The sequence below is a fragment of the Carcharodon carcharias genome, chromosome 1, assembly GCF_017639515.1.
Source record: "Carcharodon carcharias isolate sCarCar2 chromosome 1, sCarCar2.pri, whole genome shotgun sequence".
NCBI classification, from domain to species: domain Eukaryota; kingdom Metazoa; phylum Chordata; class Chondrichthyes; order Lamniformes; family Lamnidae; genus Carcharodon; species Carcharodon carcharias.
Window position 1 is genome coordinate 45,476,768 of NC_054467.1, and position 15,103 is coordinate 45,491,870.

Here is a 15,103-nt window from a genome sequence, read left to right on the forward strand (position 1 = left end):
CAGACTTACTGGCTGGCATCATTGATGGCAATATTCAAATAATTGCTTGTCCTGGCAAAGGAACATGGGAACAGGAGTAGGCTATCAAATCCTGAGGAGGGCTGGTTAAAAGGCCTGCTTCAGTTCTCTGGGACTTCATCCCAGTTGTTTTGTTAAATATAAGGCCCTCTAGCCCTCAGCCCTGACACCCCCTCATGCCCCACCCACTCCCCATGCCCCAACCATGCCAACTCATCCAACCCATGCTCCCCAATTAACCCCATGAAGTCTGTAGGTATGGGTAGGTATAGTTCATTATTATTATACCTACCCATACCTACAGACTTCATGCTTTCAAATGGTTGGCCAACCCAGAAAAAGCAGACAATAACCTCAGCCTTTCGCGTGTCCAGGTGTTCACATCTGCTTGAAGGTAACTGCACTTTCCTGGGATCCATGTTGACAGGAACTCTAGTCTAGTACTTCAATCACGATCTCTGCACTGACAGGAATTCTCGCCTCTATCCCTGAAGATCTAAACCAGTTTCCCTTCACTTGGTAAGCACACATATGGGGATAACCAGAACAAATGGCTGAGGGACTAATGTGGGAAAGAGGGGTTCCATTTCATGGGACTCTGACACCTGTACTGGAACAGGAGGGAACTATTGGGACCTTTGAGCCGGGCTGGGATCAGGATCCTTATGGAAAGGATGAATAGGCTGGTCACAAGGACTTTGAAAATGAGTAGAACTCTCATGTGGAAAAGGTAGTACTAATTATAGTTTGAAAACAAACAAAGGGAAGAGAGTAGAATAACAGTCAGAAATTGTGCTTTAGATACCACAGGTAAAGGGATAACTAAAGATGTAAAGTAATGAAACCAGAAATGAAAAATAAGTAACAAACGAAATGGCCTCAGTATTTTTTTGGCCTAGCAATTTCTATGTTCCTAATCGACTTTACTCTTTTAGCTGATGCCTAGATTACAATGAAAAACACACGTGCATGAGGAAAATATATTTATTTTAGGATATTAGTTTAAAATACACACAGAAATATAGAGGTTACAACTTGGAAACAGGTCTAACCACTCTGCCAACTTTTACTCTCCACATGAGCAACTAGTTCGAATCACATTTACCCACCTTATTCTCATATTCCTTCAAACTATTTTCCTTCATCCATCTATCTAATCTAAACTTCAATGTTCCTGCCTCAACCATTAACCCTGGGAGCAAATTCCACATCCTCAAAACTTTGTGTAATGAAGCTTTGCTTTAGAATGACATAGTTCATTTTCAAATAGATTTGGATATATAATCTTAAATTGACAGGATAACATCTTTTTTTACACGATAAGTGATACTACAAAACCAATACTTTTCAATTATGCTCCAGGTAAATAATTTACAGTGAAGGATGCTTTTCAAAGTTGAGTTGTTTTGTGCTAAATTAATTATATGGAGAACTAAAGGTAAATGTGATTAAAGGAATGTAATTTCATCAAGGATTTAAATTCATTTCAAGAATTGTTAAATTGTATTATCCTCAACTTGAGATTGAGCCTTGAGAACAATTTCTGGTTGGCAGAATTGGAGTGCCACAGGGGCCAATGCTGGGGCCTCAACTTTTTACAATTTATATAGGTGACTTGGATGAAGGGGCAGATGGTATGGTTGCTAAATTTGCTGATGACACAAAGATAGGTAGGGAAGTAAGTTGTGAAGAGGACATGAGGAGGTTACAAAGTGACATAGATAGGTTAGGTGAGTGAGCAAAGGCCTGGTAAATGGAGTATAATGTGGGCAAATGTGAAATTGTCCATTTTGGCAGAAAGAATAAAAAAAAGTATATTTTCTAAACAGGGAGAAATTGCAAAGCTCTGAGATTCAGAGGGATCTGGGTGTCCTTGTGCATGAATTACAAAAGGCTAGTATGCAGGTATAGCAAGTAATTAGGAAAGCTAATGGAATGTTATTGTTTATTGCGAGGGGAATTAAATGCAAAAGTAGGGAGGTCATACTTGAGTTGTACAGGGCACTGGTGAGATCGCATTTGGAGTACTGTGTACAGTATTGGTCATCTTATTTAAGGAAAGTTGTAAATGTGTTAGAAGTAGTTCAGAGAAGGTTTACTAGACTAATACCAGGAATGGGCCTTTTGAGGAAAGGTTGGACAGGTTAGGCCTGTATCCACAGGAGTTTAGAAGAGTAAGAAGTGACTTGATTGAAACCTTTAAGATTCTGAGGGGTGACAGGATGGATGTGGAGAATCTAGAACTAGGGGTCACTGTTTAAAAATAAGGGGTTGCTCATTTAAGACAGCGATGAGGAGAATTTTTTTTCTCTCAGAGGGTTGTGAGTCTTTGGAACTCTCTTCTTCAAAAGACAGTGGAAGCAGAGCCTTTGAATATTTTTAAGGCAGAGGTAGATAGATTCTTGATTAACAAAGGGGTGAAAGGTTATTGGGGATAGGTGGGAGGTTACAACCATGATCTTACTGAATGGCAGAGCAGGCTTGAAGGGCCGAGAGGCCTACTCTTGTTCCTAGTTTGTATATAATTCAGAGATATTGCTATTTTTGATACAAAAAATACAGATTATATCTTTCAGTGAAACTTGCAGATTAAAAATGAAACTTAATGAAAAATATTTAATGCTAGATTTCACTTTAAACTAAGAATTATTTTATATCTGTCGTTGTAAAATACCCAGATCATATTCAACTAAGTTACTCCTTTAGAGGAAGCATATGTATTTATTTATCCATCACCGGTAGTGCAATTGCTCTTCACAAACTTTTTTAATGTTTCCCTTCAATATATTTAACAGGGTCCGAGTAGGCTCCAGGCTTGCCCCAGTAATCCACAGCACGAATACGATAGAAACCAGACACCTGTGAAAATTCTGTCAGAGAAAGAAAGGAAGTGTCATATGTATTCTTTACACCTGGGAAATTGGCTGGAATATAGTCTGGACCCTTGTTCTGCCAGGATTCTGCTCTGTTTAGACCAAACATCTAAATTTGTTTTGAGGAGGAAGTTGTCTGTCTGTGTACAGGGAGCCTCAGTAACTTCCCTTATGTAGCAGTGCACTTCAAACTGTGAGATATTGTTTATATCTCTAATTAGGAGTTCTATGCTGGGAGCTAGGCACTTAAAAGTTAAGATCCACAGTCAGTTGCCTTGACAGCCCTAGGTAATGCTGTTCTTGCCTGCCTTGAGGATGCTGTTGTGGTTGCAGCAGTTGACAAATTTCAGTCATGATCTCTTCTGTGAAGTGAAGGCATCTCAAGCTTTGGCCCCTGCTAGAGTTAAGGTAAGAAAATTGCTCCCTAAAGACCCCTGAGGGTGTGGCCTCCTTCAGAGCCTTCCTTCCCCTTCACCTTGCTCTCTTCATTCTCATCATGTTCAATTCTCAGAGCAAGGCCAAAAGGCTACCCAAGTGTTGAAGCAACTTGTTTCAGTGCAAATTCTTAAATGAATGACAAAGTACTTCAGCCCCAGTCTGATCATTTTCTGTAGACTTCTGAAACTTTAGATAAGTATACCGAAGTTCTAAAAACATATTGGGCTGGATTTTATGAGGAGGATGGGGACGTAAAAGTTGGGGGCAAGCCCACCTATGTTTGGTCAGCTCACCCACAGCCATTTAACAGCTGTGTTGGGCCTTTAATTGGTTTGAGGTGGGACTGATGCCCGTATCCGAGAGGTGCCAGCTAATCAAATGACTGGCAGCTCTTTTGTACCAGCAGTGCCATGGCGCCCAATTTTATGGCCCACAACCCCACCAGCCAATCTGCCCCTGGGCAGATGTAAAATGCAGCCAACAAAATTTCACCACCAGCAAGATGAAATAATCCAGCAACTAACCTGTAAGTAGTTCACAATTTCTTTAAATAGCTGGTGGAGGAAAGAGTGGGGTTCTTCATTTCATTAACACCATGTTCAGCTATGTGAGGCTAAGGCTGGAGCCCAGCATTCGAAAATGACAGTACTGGCTGTGTTGACATCACAACGTGCCTGGTCTGCTCACTGCTGCCAGTTATTAGGAGGTGCGTGTGGGCAAACCTCTTCACTAAAATGACATCCAGTGTATTTCCCATCAGAAATGTGCACACACATCTCAGACCTCGCTTTTAAGCTGACGAAGCTGCAGAAGCTACGGAACCAAATTTCTCCCCCAGTATTTGATACCTACCCTTTTTATAACACCATCTCTGCCCCAGACAACCTTCTTAAAGACATAAAGTGGATCACCAATCACCATATTCTCTGGAAATACAAAAATGCCTAATATCTAATCTGTTTGCCCCATTGCATAATTTACACTCATGATCCTTGGACAACCTATTTAGTTTAAATAATTTGCCAGCTTGCACATAATCTAGTCCTTTTGTTGCTTTATAGACCTGAATTACCTTGGCAGAGTGAGAGTCGTTAGGGACAGCCAACACAGCTCCTGGCAGAGAAGGTAATGTCTGACCAATTAGATGAGGTAAACATTTTTTACCTAGATTTTCAGGAGGCATTTGATAAGTTATGTCACAATAGGTACATCCACATTATAGAATCTTTTGGAATTAGTGGGAAGCAGCTAAAATGCATAAAGAAATGTCTGCATAACTGTAACCAGCAAACTGTTATCATGGCTGCCAATCTCCTTGGCAGTAGGTTGCCTTTGACCTTTAGGGGTTGGTATTATAAGACCATAAAAAGTAGGAGCAGAACTAGGCCATTCAGCCCATCAAGTCTGCTCCGCCATTCAATGAGATCATGGCTGATCTGATAATCCTCAACTCCACTTTCCTGCCTTTTCCCCATAATCTTTTATTCTCTTACTGATTAAAAACCTGTCTATCCCAGCCTTGAATACACTTAATGACTCAGCCTCTACAGCCCTCTGTAGTAAAGAAATCCACAGACTGACTACCCTCTGAGAGAAGAAATTCCACCTCATCTCTGTTTTAAGTGGACGCCCCCTTACTCTGAGATTATGCCCTTTGCTCCTAGACTCTCCCACAAGGGGAAACAACTCAGTATCTACCCTGTTAAGCCCCATAAGAATCTTCTTTGTTTCAATAAGGTCGCCCCTCAATCTTCTAAACTCCAATGAGTATAGGCCCAACCTACTCAACCTCTTCTCATAAGAAAATCCCTCCATCCCTGGGATCAACCTAGTGAACCTTCTCTGGACTGCCTCCAATGCCAGTATATCTTTCCTTAGATAAGGGGACCAAAACTGTTCACAGTATTCTAGGTGTGGTATAACTAGTGTCTTGTATAATTTTATATTCCATTCCCTTTCAAATAAAGGCCAACATTCCATTTGCCTTCCCTATTACCTGCTGAACTTGTATGTTCGCTTTTTGGGCTTCGTGCATGAGGACCCCCAAATCCCTCTGTGCTGTAGCTTTCTTCAGTCTTTCTCTATTTAAATAATATTCAGCTCCTCTATTCTTCTGCCAAAGTGCATAACCTCACACTTTCCCATATTATATTCCATCTGCCACGTCTTTGCCCACTCACTTAAGCTGTCTATATCCCTCTGTAGATTATATGTGTCATCCTCACCACTTGCCTTCACATCTATTTTTGCAAAATTGGCGAAAGTACATTTATTTCCCTCATCCAAGTCATTAATATATATTGTAAATAATTGTGGCCCTAGCACTCATCCGTGTGGTACTCTACACGTTACAGAGTGCCATCCTGAAAATGTCCCTGGTATCCCAACTCTGTCTTTTATTAGTTAGTTAGTCCTCTATCCATGCTAATATACCACCCCCAACACACTGGCTCTTAACTTATTAAGTAGCCTTATGGGTGGTAACTAACCAAACGCCTTTTAGAAATCCAAATACATTACATCTACTGAGTTCCCCTTTATCTATCCTGCTTGTTATTTCCTCAGAGAATTCTAATTAATTGGTTAGGCATGATTTCCCCTTCATCAAGCCATGCTGACTCTGCTTGATTAGATTATGCATTTCTAACTGCTCTGCTATTACATCCTTTACAATAGATTCTAACATTTTCCCAATGACAGATGTTAAGCTAACTGGCCTATAGTTACCTGTTTTTTTGTTTCCCTCCCTCTTTGAATAAGGGTGTTACATTGGCAGTTTTCCAATCCTCTGGGACTTTTCCAGAATCTAAGGAGTCTTGGAAGATTACTACCAGTGCATCCCCTACCGCTGCAGCTATTTCCTTTAATATCCTAGGATGCAACCCTTCAGGTCCAGGTGACTTATCAGCCTTTAGTTTCCCTAGTACATTTTCTTTAGTGATAGTTATTGTATTTATTTCCTCCCCCACTTTTGCCCCATGATTATTTAGTATTTTTGGAATGCTATTAGTGACCCCTACCATGAAAACTGATGCAAAGTATTCATTCAACTCCTCTGCCATTTCCTGGTTCCCCATTATTATTTCCCCAGCCTCATTCTCTAAGGGGCCTATATTGACTTTGGTCTCTCTCTTCCTTTTTATACATTGAAAGAAGCTCATACTGTCCATTTTTATATTACTTGCTAGTTTACCCTCAAAGTTTATTTTCTCCGTCTTGATATTTTTTGGTCATCTTCTGTTGGGTTTTAAAACTTTCCCAATCCTCTGGCTTACTCCTAATCTTTGCCAAATTGTATGTTTTTTCTTTCAATTTGATATTATTTGACATTTGTTCTTTATTATTTGTACTAAAGACTTAGTTGAAAGAGTTGGAAGAATAATCCACAAGTTCATGGATATTATGAAGATTATTGTGGATGTTAGCACTGTGGTTATTTCATTTTGGAAATTAGCCATAGTCGACAAGGGACCATTGTTAGAAAGAGACAAGTGGTTATATAGTTTGAGAGGCACACTCTACATAAAGCATGGAGCAAGGCAACCCTCCATGAACTACCACAGCAGGTATTCTGCACCACACCATGGATGACACTAAGTAACTGCAAGCAAATCCTGTTGTGCAGGTGAATAAATGGGATTTAACTTAGACAAGTGCACTGTTGTATATTTGGGCAGGACCAATGCTAAGCAGCTTAAACCTTACAAAGGAACACAGCTGAAGCCTGCAATTAAAAAAAAAGATCTTGCTATCTTGATGATTATAGCAATGATAAAGGATCACAATAATGCCATGAAGCCATACATAAAACAAATATTGTATTGGGCTACATTCACAGGATTAACCATTGTAAAGTAAAACATACCATTTTGTCCTTTGTAAAGGCCTCATTTCGAGTACAATGAGAAGTTTTCATCTCCTCACATGCTGAATGATATGGAGTCTTTGAAAAAGTTGTTAGGGGAGATTCATAAGGACAATTTCTACTTAAAATACCTTAGTTACCCAACTTTAAAGAGTTGGGTCTAGAAGCAAAGACTTGGGGGTGATTTGATTGAAATCTACAAAGTATTGAAAGGACTAGGTGAATCCAAACTGACAAATTGTTGATATTAAATAGACAAGGGAGATCCAAGGATCATGAGTATAAAATATGTCAGGAAAGAAATAGGTTAGATGTTCGGCAGTTCTTCAGTTCCTAGAGAATAGTAAACCAAAAGAATAAGCTATCAGCTAGTGTAGTGAATTTTGATTCACTGCATACTTTGAGAGACAGCTGGACCAGCTCCTGGCTGGATAGAGATTGCATCATACAAGAGCCAGATACTAATTAATATGTCATGGTTGATGTTGTTTCCTAGTCTGGATTCGATCACCTAAAGGAATCAGAAGAATTTGCCGGGTTTTACTGCCCTAATTAGGCCCCGGGCTTTTGATCTGTGTTCCTGTCTCTCCCAGGAGATGACATAGCACCAGGGAGCACAGAGCATTTTTTGATGTGTAGAATAATTATCACACTGTCTGGGAAAAGCTGGATGGACCAGCTGGCTTTTATCCTGTCTGACATTTTCATGTTTGAAGAGTTACGCATTTCTCTTTTTATTAGATTTATTTGATGTAATATTGAAGATACTGATAGTCAATGTTGCCTGTGCTAATTATCCCATTCCAAATCCCAGGCTTGGGCAACAACAGACACGTCTTTCTGCTCTGCTGCATTTATGTCAGTGGACCATTGCACCAGGAATTACCAGGCCTCAGTGTTTCTGTAAACTGTCAAAAATCTTTTAATATTCACATATTTACCGCAAAATGAAATTTTTAATCTCAGCCAAGTTATTAGGTAAAGTACTAATGACAGGAACATGGAGACATTTCTCGTTTAGGATAGGAAAAGCTGAAGGACAAGTTACCCTTGGCTTCTTAAACTAATTCTATCAGCAAACTGGTTCTAAAATGGCAGAAGTCTTGGAAGAGGTTTATGGTCCACTATCTCAGTCAGCTATATGAGAGAAGCTCAGGGAGAAGAATCTCATGAGAAATAATCATTAAAAAAAGGGGAGGACACTGAAACAAGAGTCTTGTCTTTTTTCTTTATGTTATGGATATGCTTTTACGAAAAGAGCTATTGTAAAATCCAGTGAGCTGGTTACTCTGGTATAAATGTTACACTCCTTTTGCTAGGACCAATCCACCTGGAAGCCCAATCAGCAGAGGATGGGGGGAGAAAGGAACCTGATTTTATCCAATATTGTATATGGCAAAAAATTACAATTGTGTTTTGATCCCATAGTTGTCTGGGAGCTGCATATGCAGCTGTGAGCCCCAAATCAACTCATCGAATTTCATTTGCAATTCATCGCCTGCCTAGGGACTATGTTATTTGTAAATCAGATGTCAATCATGGTCAAATACCCTTAGACCGTTTTACTTTAGATTAAATTCACTGCAGTGACAGAAATAAAAAATTAAAACTAACCTTTTCTCTTGTTGAGTAGAGAGTATACAAAAATGGTAAATAAAGTATCTTTGTCATTGATTCTTTTGTAAACTTTTCCATTAACTGAAAATTCCACTTCAAATGTTTTCAAACATCTGCATTAATCAAAAAAGAATATTTAAGGCACACACATCTTTACTTCACATTTGAAATGACAAATAATTAGCTGCTAATGCTTAAAATTATATTTAAAATGAAGTTCTCCTTTAAAAATGGCATGTGATATTAATGTTCAGGCCCCCTACTAAATTTGAACTTCTAAAGAATTCTTCTGATAATTTTCACATAAAAGATCTCTTTTTCTCTGTTAGACAAACATTGTTAATAGGAAAGATTTAAAAACTACAAATGCTGAAGATCTGAGTTAGAAATAGGAAATGCTAGAAATAAACAGCAGGTCCTTAAGCATCCGAAATGAGAAAGTTTCCAGTTAAAATTCCAGGTAGAGACCTACCTCAGAATGCAGAGTTATGATAAAGGGTTAGAAACATAGAAAATAGGAGGAGGAGAAAATAGTCATTTGGCTCTTCAAGTCTGCTCCACCATTCAACATGATCATGACCGATCCTCTATCTCAACGCCGCACTCCCACATTCTCTCCATACCCCTTGACGCCTGTAGAGTTCAGAAATCTATCTATTACCTTCTTAATTATATTCAGTGACTTGGCCTCCACAGCCTTCTGTGGTAGAGAATTCCATAGGTTCACCACCCTCTGAGTGAGGTTTCTCCTCATCTCAGTCCTAAATGGTCTACCACCGTCTTGGTGGTGACCGTTTGTTCTAGACCCCCCGCAGCCAGAGGAAATATCCTCCCTCTATCCAGTCTGCCCATTCCTGTCAGAATTTTATATGTTTCAATGGGATCTCCTCTCATTCTTCTAAACTCCAGTGAATATAGGCCTAGTCGGCCCAATCTTTCCTCATACGATAATCCTGCCAACCCATGAATCAGTCTGGTGAACCATCACTGCACTGCCTCTATGGCAAGTATATACTTTCTCAAGGTAAGGAGACTAAAACTGCACACAATACTCCAGGTGTGGTCTCACCAAGGCCCTATATAGCTTCAGTAAGACATCCTTGCTCCTGTCCTCAAGTCCTCTCACAATGAAGGCCAACATACCATTTGCTTTCTTAACTGCTTGCTGCGCCTGCATGCTTGCTTTCAGTGATTGGTGTACAAGGACACCCTAGTCTCTTTGTACATCAACATTTCCCAATCTACCTAGAGTTGCTACCTGAAATATTAACTTGTCTTTCAGTTGCTGAGGGACTTGTACATTTCAAACATTTGTCCACTCTTTATGGAACTTGCATGATTTCCATTACTACCAGCTCTGAGATAAAATTGGAACATTAATTTAATTATTTAAATGCAAGCTTTTTTTTTAGAATAGTATACAGATGCCTTGCAATAAACTGACAAAATGCTTCAATTATCCTAAAATTCAAAAAATGTGCATTCCATCCTAATCATGTCAATGATGCAGCTCATGGAAGTGTTTCTAAGTATAATGTAACTCAATAAATTAAGACATTAAATTATGCTCCCGGTTAGCCAGGGAGTGAATTTCCCAGCCTAATGTGCCATTTTCAACAACTGCAACTTGCATCTATAAAGTGCCTTTAACATTATAAAATGCCGCAATGCACTTCACAGGAGTGATATCCAACAAAATTTGACACCTAGCCACTTAAGGCAATATTAGGACAGATGACCAAAGGCATGGTCAAAGAGGTAGGTTGTAAGGAGCATCTTAAAAGAAAAGCGAGAGGAAGAGAGGTTAATGGACAGAATTCCAGAGCACAGGGCTTGGGCAGTTGAAGGCATGGCTGCCAATGATGGAGCGATTTAAATCAGGGAAATGCAAACAGCCAGGGGAATGCAGGGGCCTTGAGGGGTTTTAGTGCTGGAGGAGGTTAGAGATAGGGGCGAGGTCACAGACGAATTTTAAAATCGAGGTGTTGTCAGGCCAGCAGCCCATGTAGGTCTATGAGCACGGGGATGATGGGTGAATGGGATTTGGTGAGAGTTGCAATATGTGCTGCAAAGTTTCAGGTGAGCTCAAATTTATGGAGGTCAGAAGATGAGAGGTCAGCTAGCAGAGTGTTAGAATAGTTAAGAGGTAACAACTTCATAGATGAGGGTTTCAGCAGCAGATGTACTGAGGCAGGACAGAGACAGACAATGTTAGAGAGGTGGAAGTTGGCGTACTTGATCATGGAAAGGATATAGGGTGGAAGCTCATCTCAGGACTTCCCTTTCCAAAATTAATTAGTGACTAATTGCAGCATTCACTGTGAATGTTCTGGTCAGTTTACTCATGCACCTGCCAGCCAAATTTGCAGTCTTTAAAGGGTAATTTCTAATATTTTTACTCAGTTATTGTGGAGCCAGGAGGAAAAAAAGTGCCTGTTCTGGCTTCACATTCATTTGCAGGCTGTAGTACCAGGCACTACTTGCCACCCTTCCTCATTTCCTCCTTGCAAAGGACTCTGCCTGGCTGGCATTTGCATTGCCCAAACTTTGTACTTCCTAAGTTTGGTGAGCTGTTGGTGGATCATGATTAATTCCTACAACTTGTTAGCAATAAACAAAAGAAGGCGGCAGATCAACAATATGTAGTCCTGGTACTAGCCTCATTAGGTGCATGCAGCATTTGTGTTGAATTCACACTCTGATTCAAGCATAATCCAATATTTGGGCCTTCTTGCTGTGCTGGGTAAGAACCAAAGATCACAAAGTTCCTTGAGTTGCGCTCTGCCAGCAGAAGTGCAAATGAGACCAGACATTCAGCCACCAGTCTGCCTACCATTGGTCCCATTCAAAATCCTGAGGATTAATTAGTTATAAGGCAGCCCCTGGGCACTTTTCTTGTTAAGTGGCCAGGAATTTTGGAGTGGCATTTTACCTTTTCATTGGGGTGAGAATGGTGGAGGGAAGGTAGTTATGGTTGTTGGAGGCCAATCATCTCAGTCCCAGTTGATGCAGGAATTCCTCAGGGTAGTGACTCTTCCACTGCTTCATCAATGACCCACCCTCCATCATAAGATCAGAAGTTGGGTTGTTCACTGATCTTTACACAATGTTCAGTACCAGTTGCAATTCCTCAGAAACTGAAGCAGTCGGTGCCTGCATGCAGCAAGACATGGACAAAATTCAGGCTTAAACTGATCAGTGGCCAGTAACATTTGTATCACACAAATGCAAGGCAATGACCATCTTCAATAGGAGAGAATCTCACCATCTGCTCTTGGCATTTAAAAGCATTACCATCGCTAAATCCTCTACCATCAGTTCTCTGGCAGTGGAGGTTGGGGGTGGGGGGCAGTTACCACTGATCCCAAACTCAACTGTACAAATCGTATAAGATTACAAGAGCAGGTCGGAAGCTAGGAATTCTGCTGCACGTAACTCAACTTCTGACTTCCCAAAACCTGTCCACCATCTACAAGATACAAGCCAGGAGTGGTGATGGAATATTCTCCACTTGCCTGGATGAATGCAGCTCCAGCAACAGTCAAGAAGCTCGACACCATTCAGGAGAAAGCAGCCTACTTAATGGTGCATGATGGTGTTAAGCTGATGTCTTGAACTGCTGAAGTCCTTGAGGTGTAGGTAGACCCACCATTAGCGATGGAGTTTCAAGATTTTGATGCAGTCACATTGAAGGAATGGCGATGTATTTCCAAGTTGGGATGGTGTGTGACTTGGAGGAGGGGCGCTGCTTGGTGAATGTTTAAGGAATTATTTTAAACATTCACTCCTTCCACCACTGGCACACAATGGCAGCAATGTGTAACATCTACAAATAGCACAGTGATTTGCCATGTTTTCTTTTTCAGAATCTTCCAAATCCACAATCTCTACCATCCAGGAGCAGAAGGGCAGCAGACACATGAGAAGATCGCCATCCAAAGTTAATCAATTCATGGTACTGTGTTAAATTTCATCTGCTATTCTATTGCCCATGCACCAGCCTATGTCTTCATGAAGTCTGTTGCTATCTTCCTCATTATTTACTATTGTGATAGCCCATGTGCTTTTGAGGAAAATTTGTTTTATGCTGGGGTAATGGTCCTTTTAAGAGTTAGGTTTCTCTGCAAGATGATTCCTTGTAAAAAAGCAACTGGCTGCCAGGAGTTGATCATGTGATCAAGCTGCTTGGGAGATTAACAATAGAAAAAGGATCAACAAGAAGTTAATTACAGGGCAGATTACATTCCTGGGGTGTGATTCTCTTTCAGCAGTCTAGTTTAGAACAAGTTGAGTGCAGGGAACATCTCTTTCAACCAGGATTCAGTTGAAATTCTGTGTGCTGGCTAAAAGAGTTTAAATCCCTTGATAATTGAAGGACTCTACTAACAGTCGTTTGGGACTTCTAGGATAGCCAAGCTAGAAGAGAGAGAGAAAGAGAGAGAGAGAATTTCTAACTGCAAGTCTTCAGAATTAAACAACATTAGAACCAGGAGGGTTCTGTGTTGAACTGGAAGTTTACAAGTGTGGGATGGTTGGATGAGATTTGAAGGGACAACCTTCATGGAAATAACTGGGAGGCCCAAGAAATCTCGATCCTTATACAAATCTTTTAAACAGTGCTCAGACCTAGTGGTTAATCTTGCAATTTTTGATAAATTTCTAATTTGAGTTTTTTGGGGATATATTTCAAATGGGTTTAGAAGGAAATTTGAATCAAGAAGTTTGGTTTAGAGTAAAAGCAACTGTGTTCATTGTACTATTAATATATTTAACATAAATGACTAGTTAATATAGAGTGTAGTTATTATATTCATGTTATTTGATTTTTGTGTAGTAAAATTATTTTGTTGTAAACAGTGAACCTTGTGGCTCCATTCTTTTAGTAAATACCTGGGTTTACAGATTTCCAGAACTAAAATAAAAACATTACCGGTCTCTACCAAGGTCATATATTTGTGAGTTTTACGTCATCTGCAAACTTTGAAATTATGCCCTGTATATCCAGGGGCAGAGTTTTCCCATTGTCATGTGGGGGTGGGCCCGGCACATCAGCAAGTAAAATGACACGTGGTGATGTCAGGCAAGCGTCCCGCCAATAATTATCGGGCCACTTAAGGCCCTTGAGTGTTCAATCGACACCGATTTTTCGGTGCCCGTGCAATCTTCAGATCAGTGCACGGGAGCAATGGGCAGGTGGGTAGGAGACATTTGTATTAACCTCATCCACAGGCGGGATAAGAGGGCTCAGTGGGGTCGTGAATGTGCACAGTCAAGTATTTACTTTTGAAAGTTTTACAAACTTGCCTGTGTGATCTGAAGTACTTCAAAATGCTTACCAGTTGCATTTTCTTGATTCTTAACCTTCAAGTCAGCACTCTGCAGTAAGGAATCTTTTTTGGGCCTGCATGTTTTAGGAAGCCTTTCCTTAGTCTGGGAATGGGAGCTGAACTGTCCACTGGAGGCAGCTCCTCTGAGGAGGAAGAGAGGGCTAGAAGGGGGAGGAGGCCAGGAGTGCACATTCAGCCTCCAGGGGAGCCACCTTTGGGAGGACAGGCGCAGGCACAAGGGGTGCAGGGCCAACAGGAAGTCCAAGACGGAAGAGGCCGCAGAAGACACCTATTCTGCTGTCAGGGTTTACAGGCAGCGAAGCAGCTACCTCAATATGACTGAGGTGCAGTGCCAAAGGAGGCCCCATCTCTCAAGGGAGACAGTCAACTGTATCTGTCAGATGATTGGGCCTGAGAACTCCCCGAACTGTGTGGGTGGACACCCCATGCCAGTGGCTCTAAAGGTCACAGCTGCCCTCAACTTCTATGCCTCTGGCTCCTTCCAAAGGTCGGTGGGTGATCTTTGCGGTGTCTCCCAATCACCTGTCCACACTTGTGTCAAGCAGGTTACAGACGCTCTGTTCAGGCGTGCATTGACCTTCATCCACTTCCGCTGCGACCAAGAAAGCCAGACATAGCGAGCCAGAGGCTTTGCGACCATTGCTGGCTTCCCCCGTGTCCAGGGTGCAATAGACTGCACATGTGGCCATCAAGGCACCAGCAGGTGAACCCGGTGCCTTCGTCAACAGGAAGGGCTTCCACTCCTTGAACGTGCAGATAATGTGTGATCACAGGATGCTGATTTTACAAGTCTAAGCAAGGTACCCAGGCAGCTCCCATTTCGCCTACATCCTCAGACACTCCCAGGTGCCGGGCTCTTTAGTGCTCCAGCCCGGCTGGATGGATGGCTGCTGGGTGACAAGGGCCATCCCCTCAGAAGGTGGCTCATGACACCTCTCTGCCAT

At 41.2% G+C, this 15,103-nt stretch overlaps 1 protein-coding gene across 5 annotated transcripts in view; it reads right to left on the reverse strand.

Moving 5' to 3' along the window:
• Positions 1-2,407: 2,407 nt before the first annotated feature.
• idua (alpha-L-iduronidase) overlaps positions 2,408-15,103 on the reverse strand; it is a 325,106-nt gene continuing 312,410 nt past the window's right edge. For all 5 annotated transcript variants that reach the window (XM_041197979.1, XM_041197971.1, XM_041197966.1 and 2 more), the window contains 2 exons: positions 8,809-8,924; positions 2,408-2,888 (listed from right to left, as the gene is read on the reverse strand). In XM_041197979.1, coding sequence (XP_041053913.1) covers positions 2,785-2,888; positions 8,809-8,924 — 220 coding nt within the window. In that variant the 3' untranslated portion in view covers positions 2,408-2,784. The remainder of the gene's footprint in view (positions 2,889-8,808; positions 8,925-15,103) is intronic.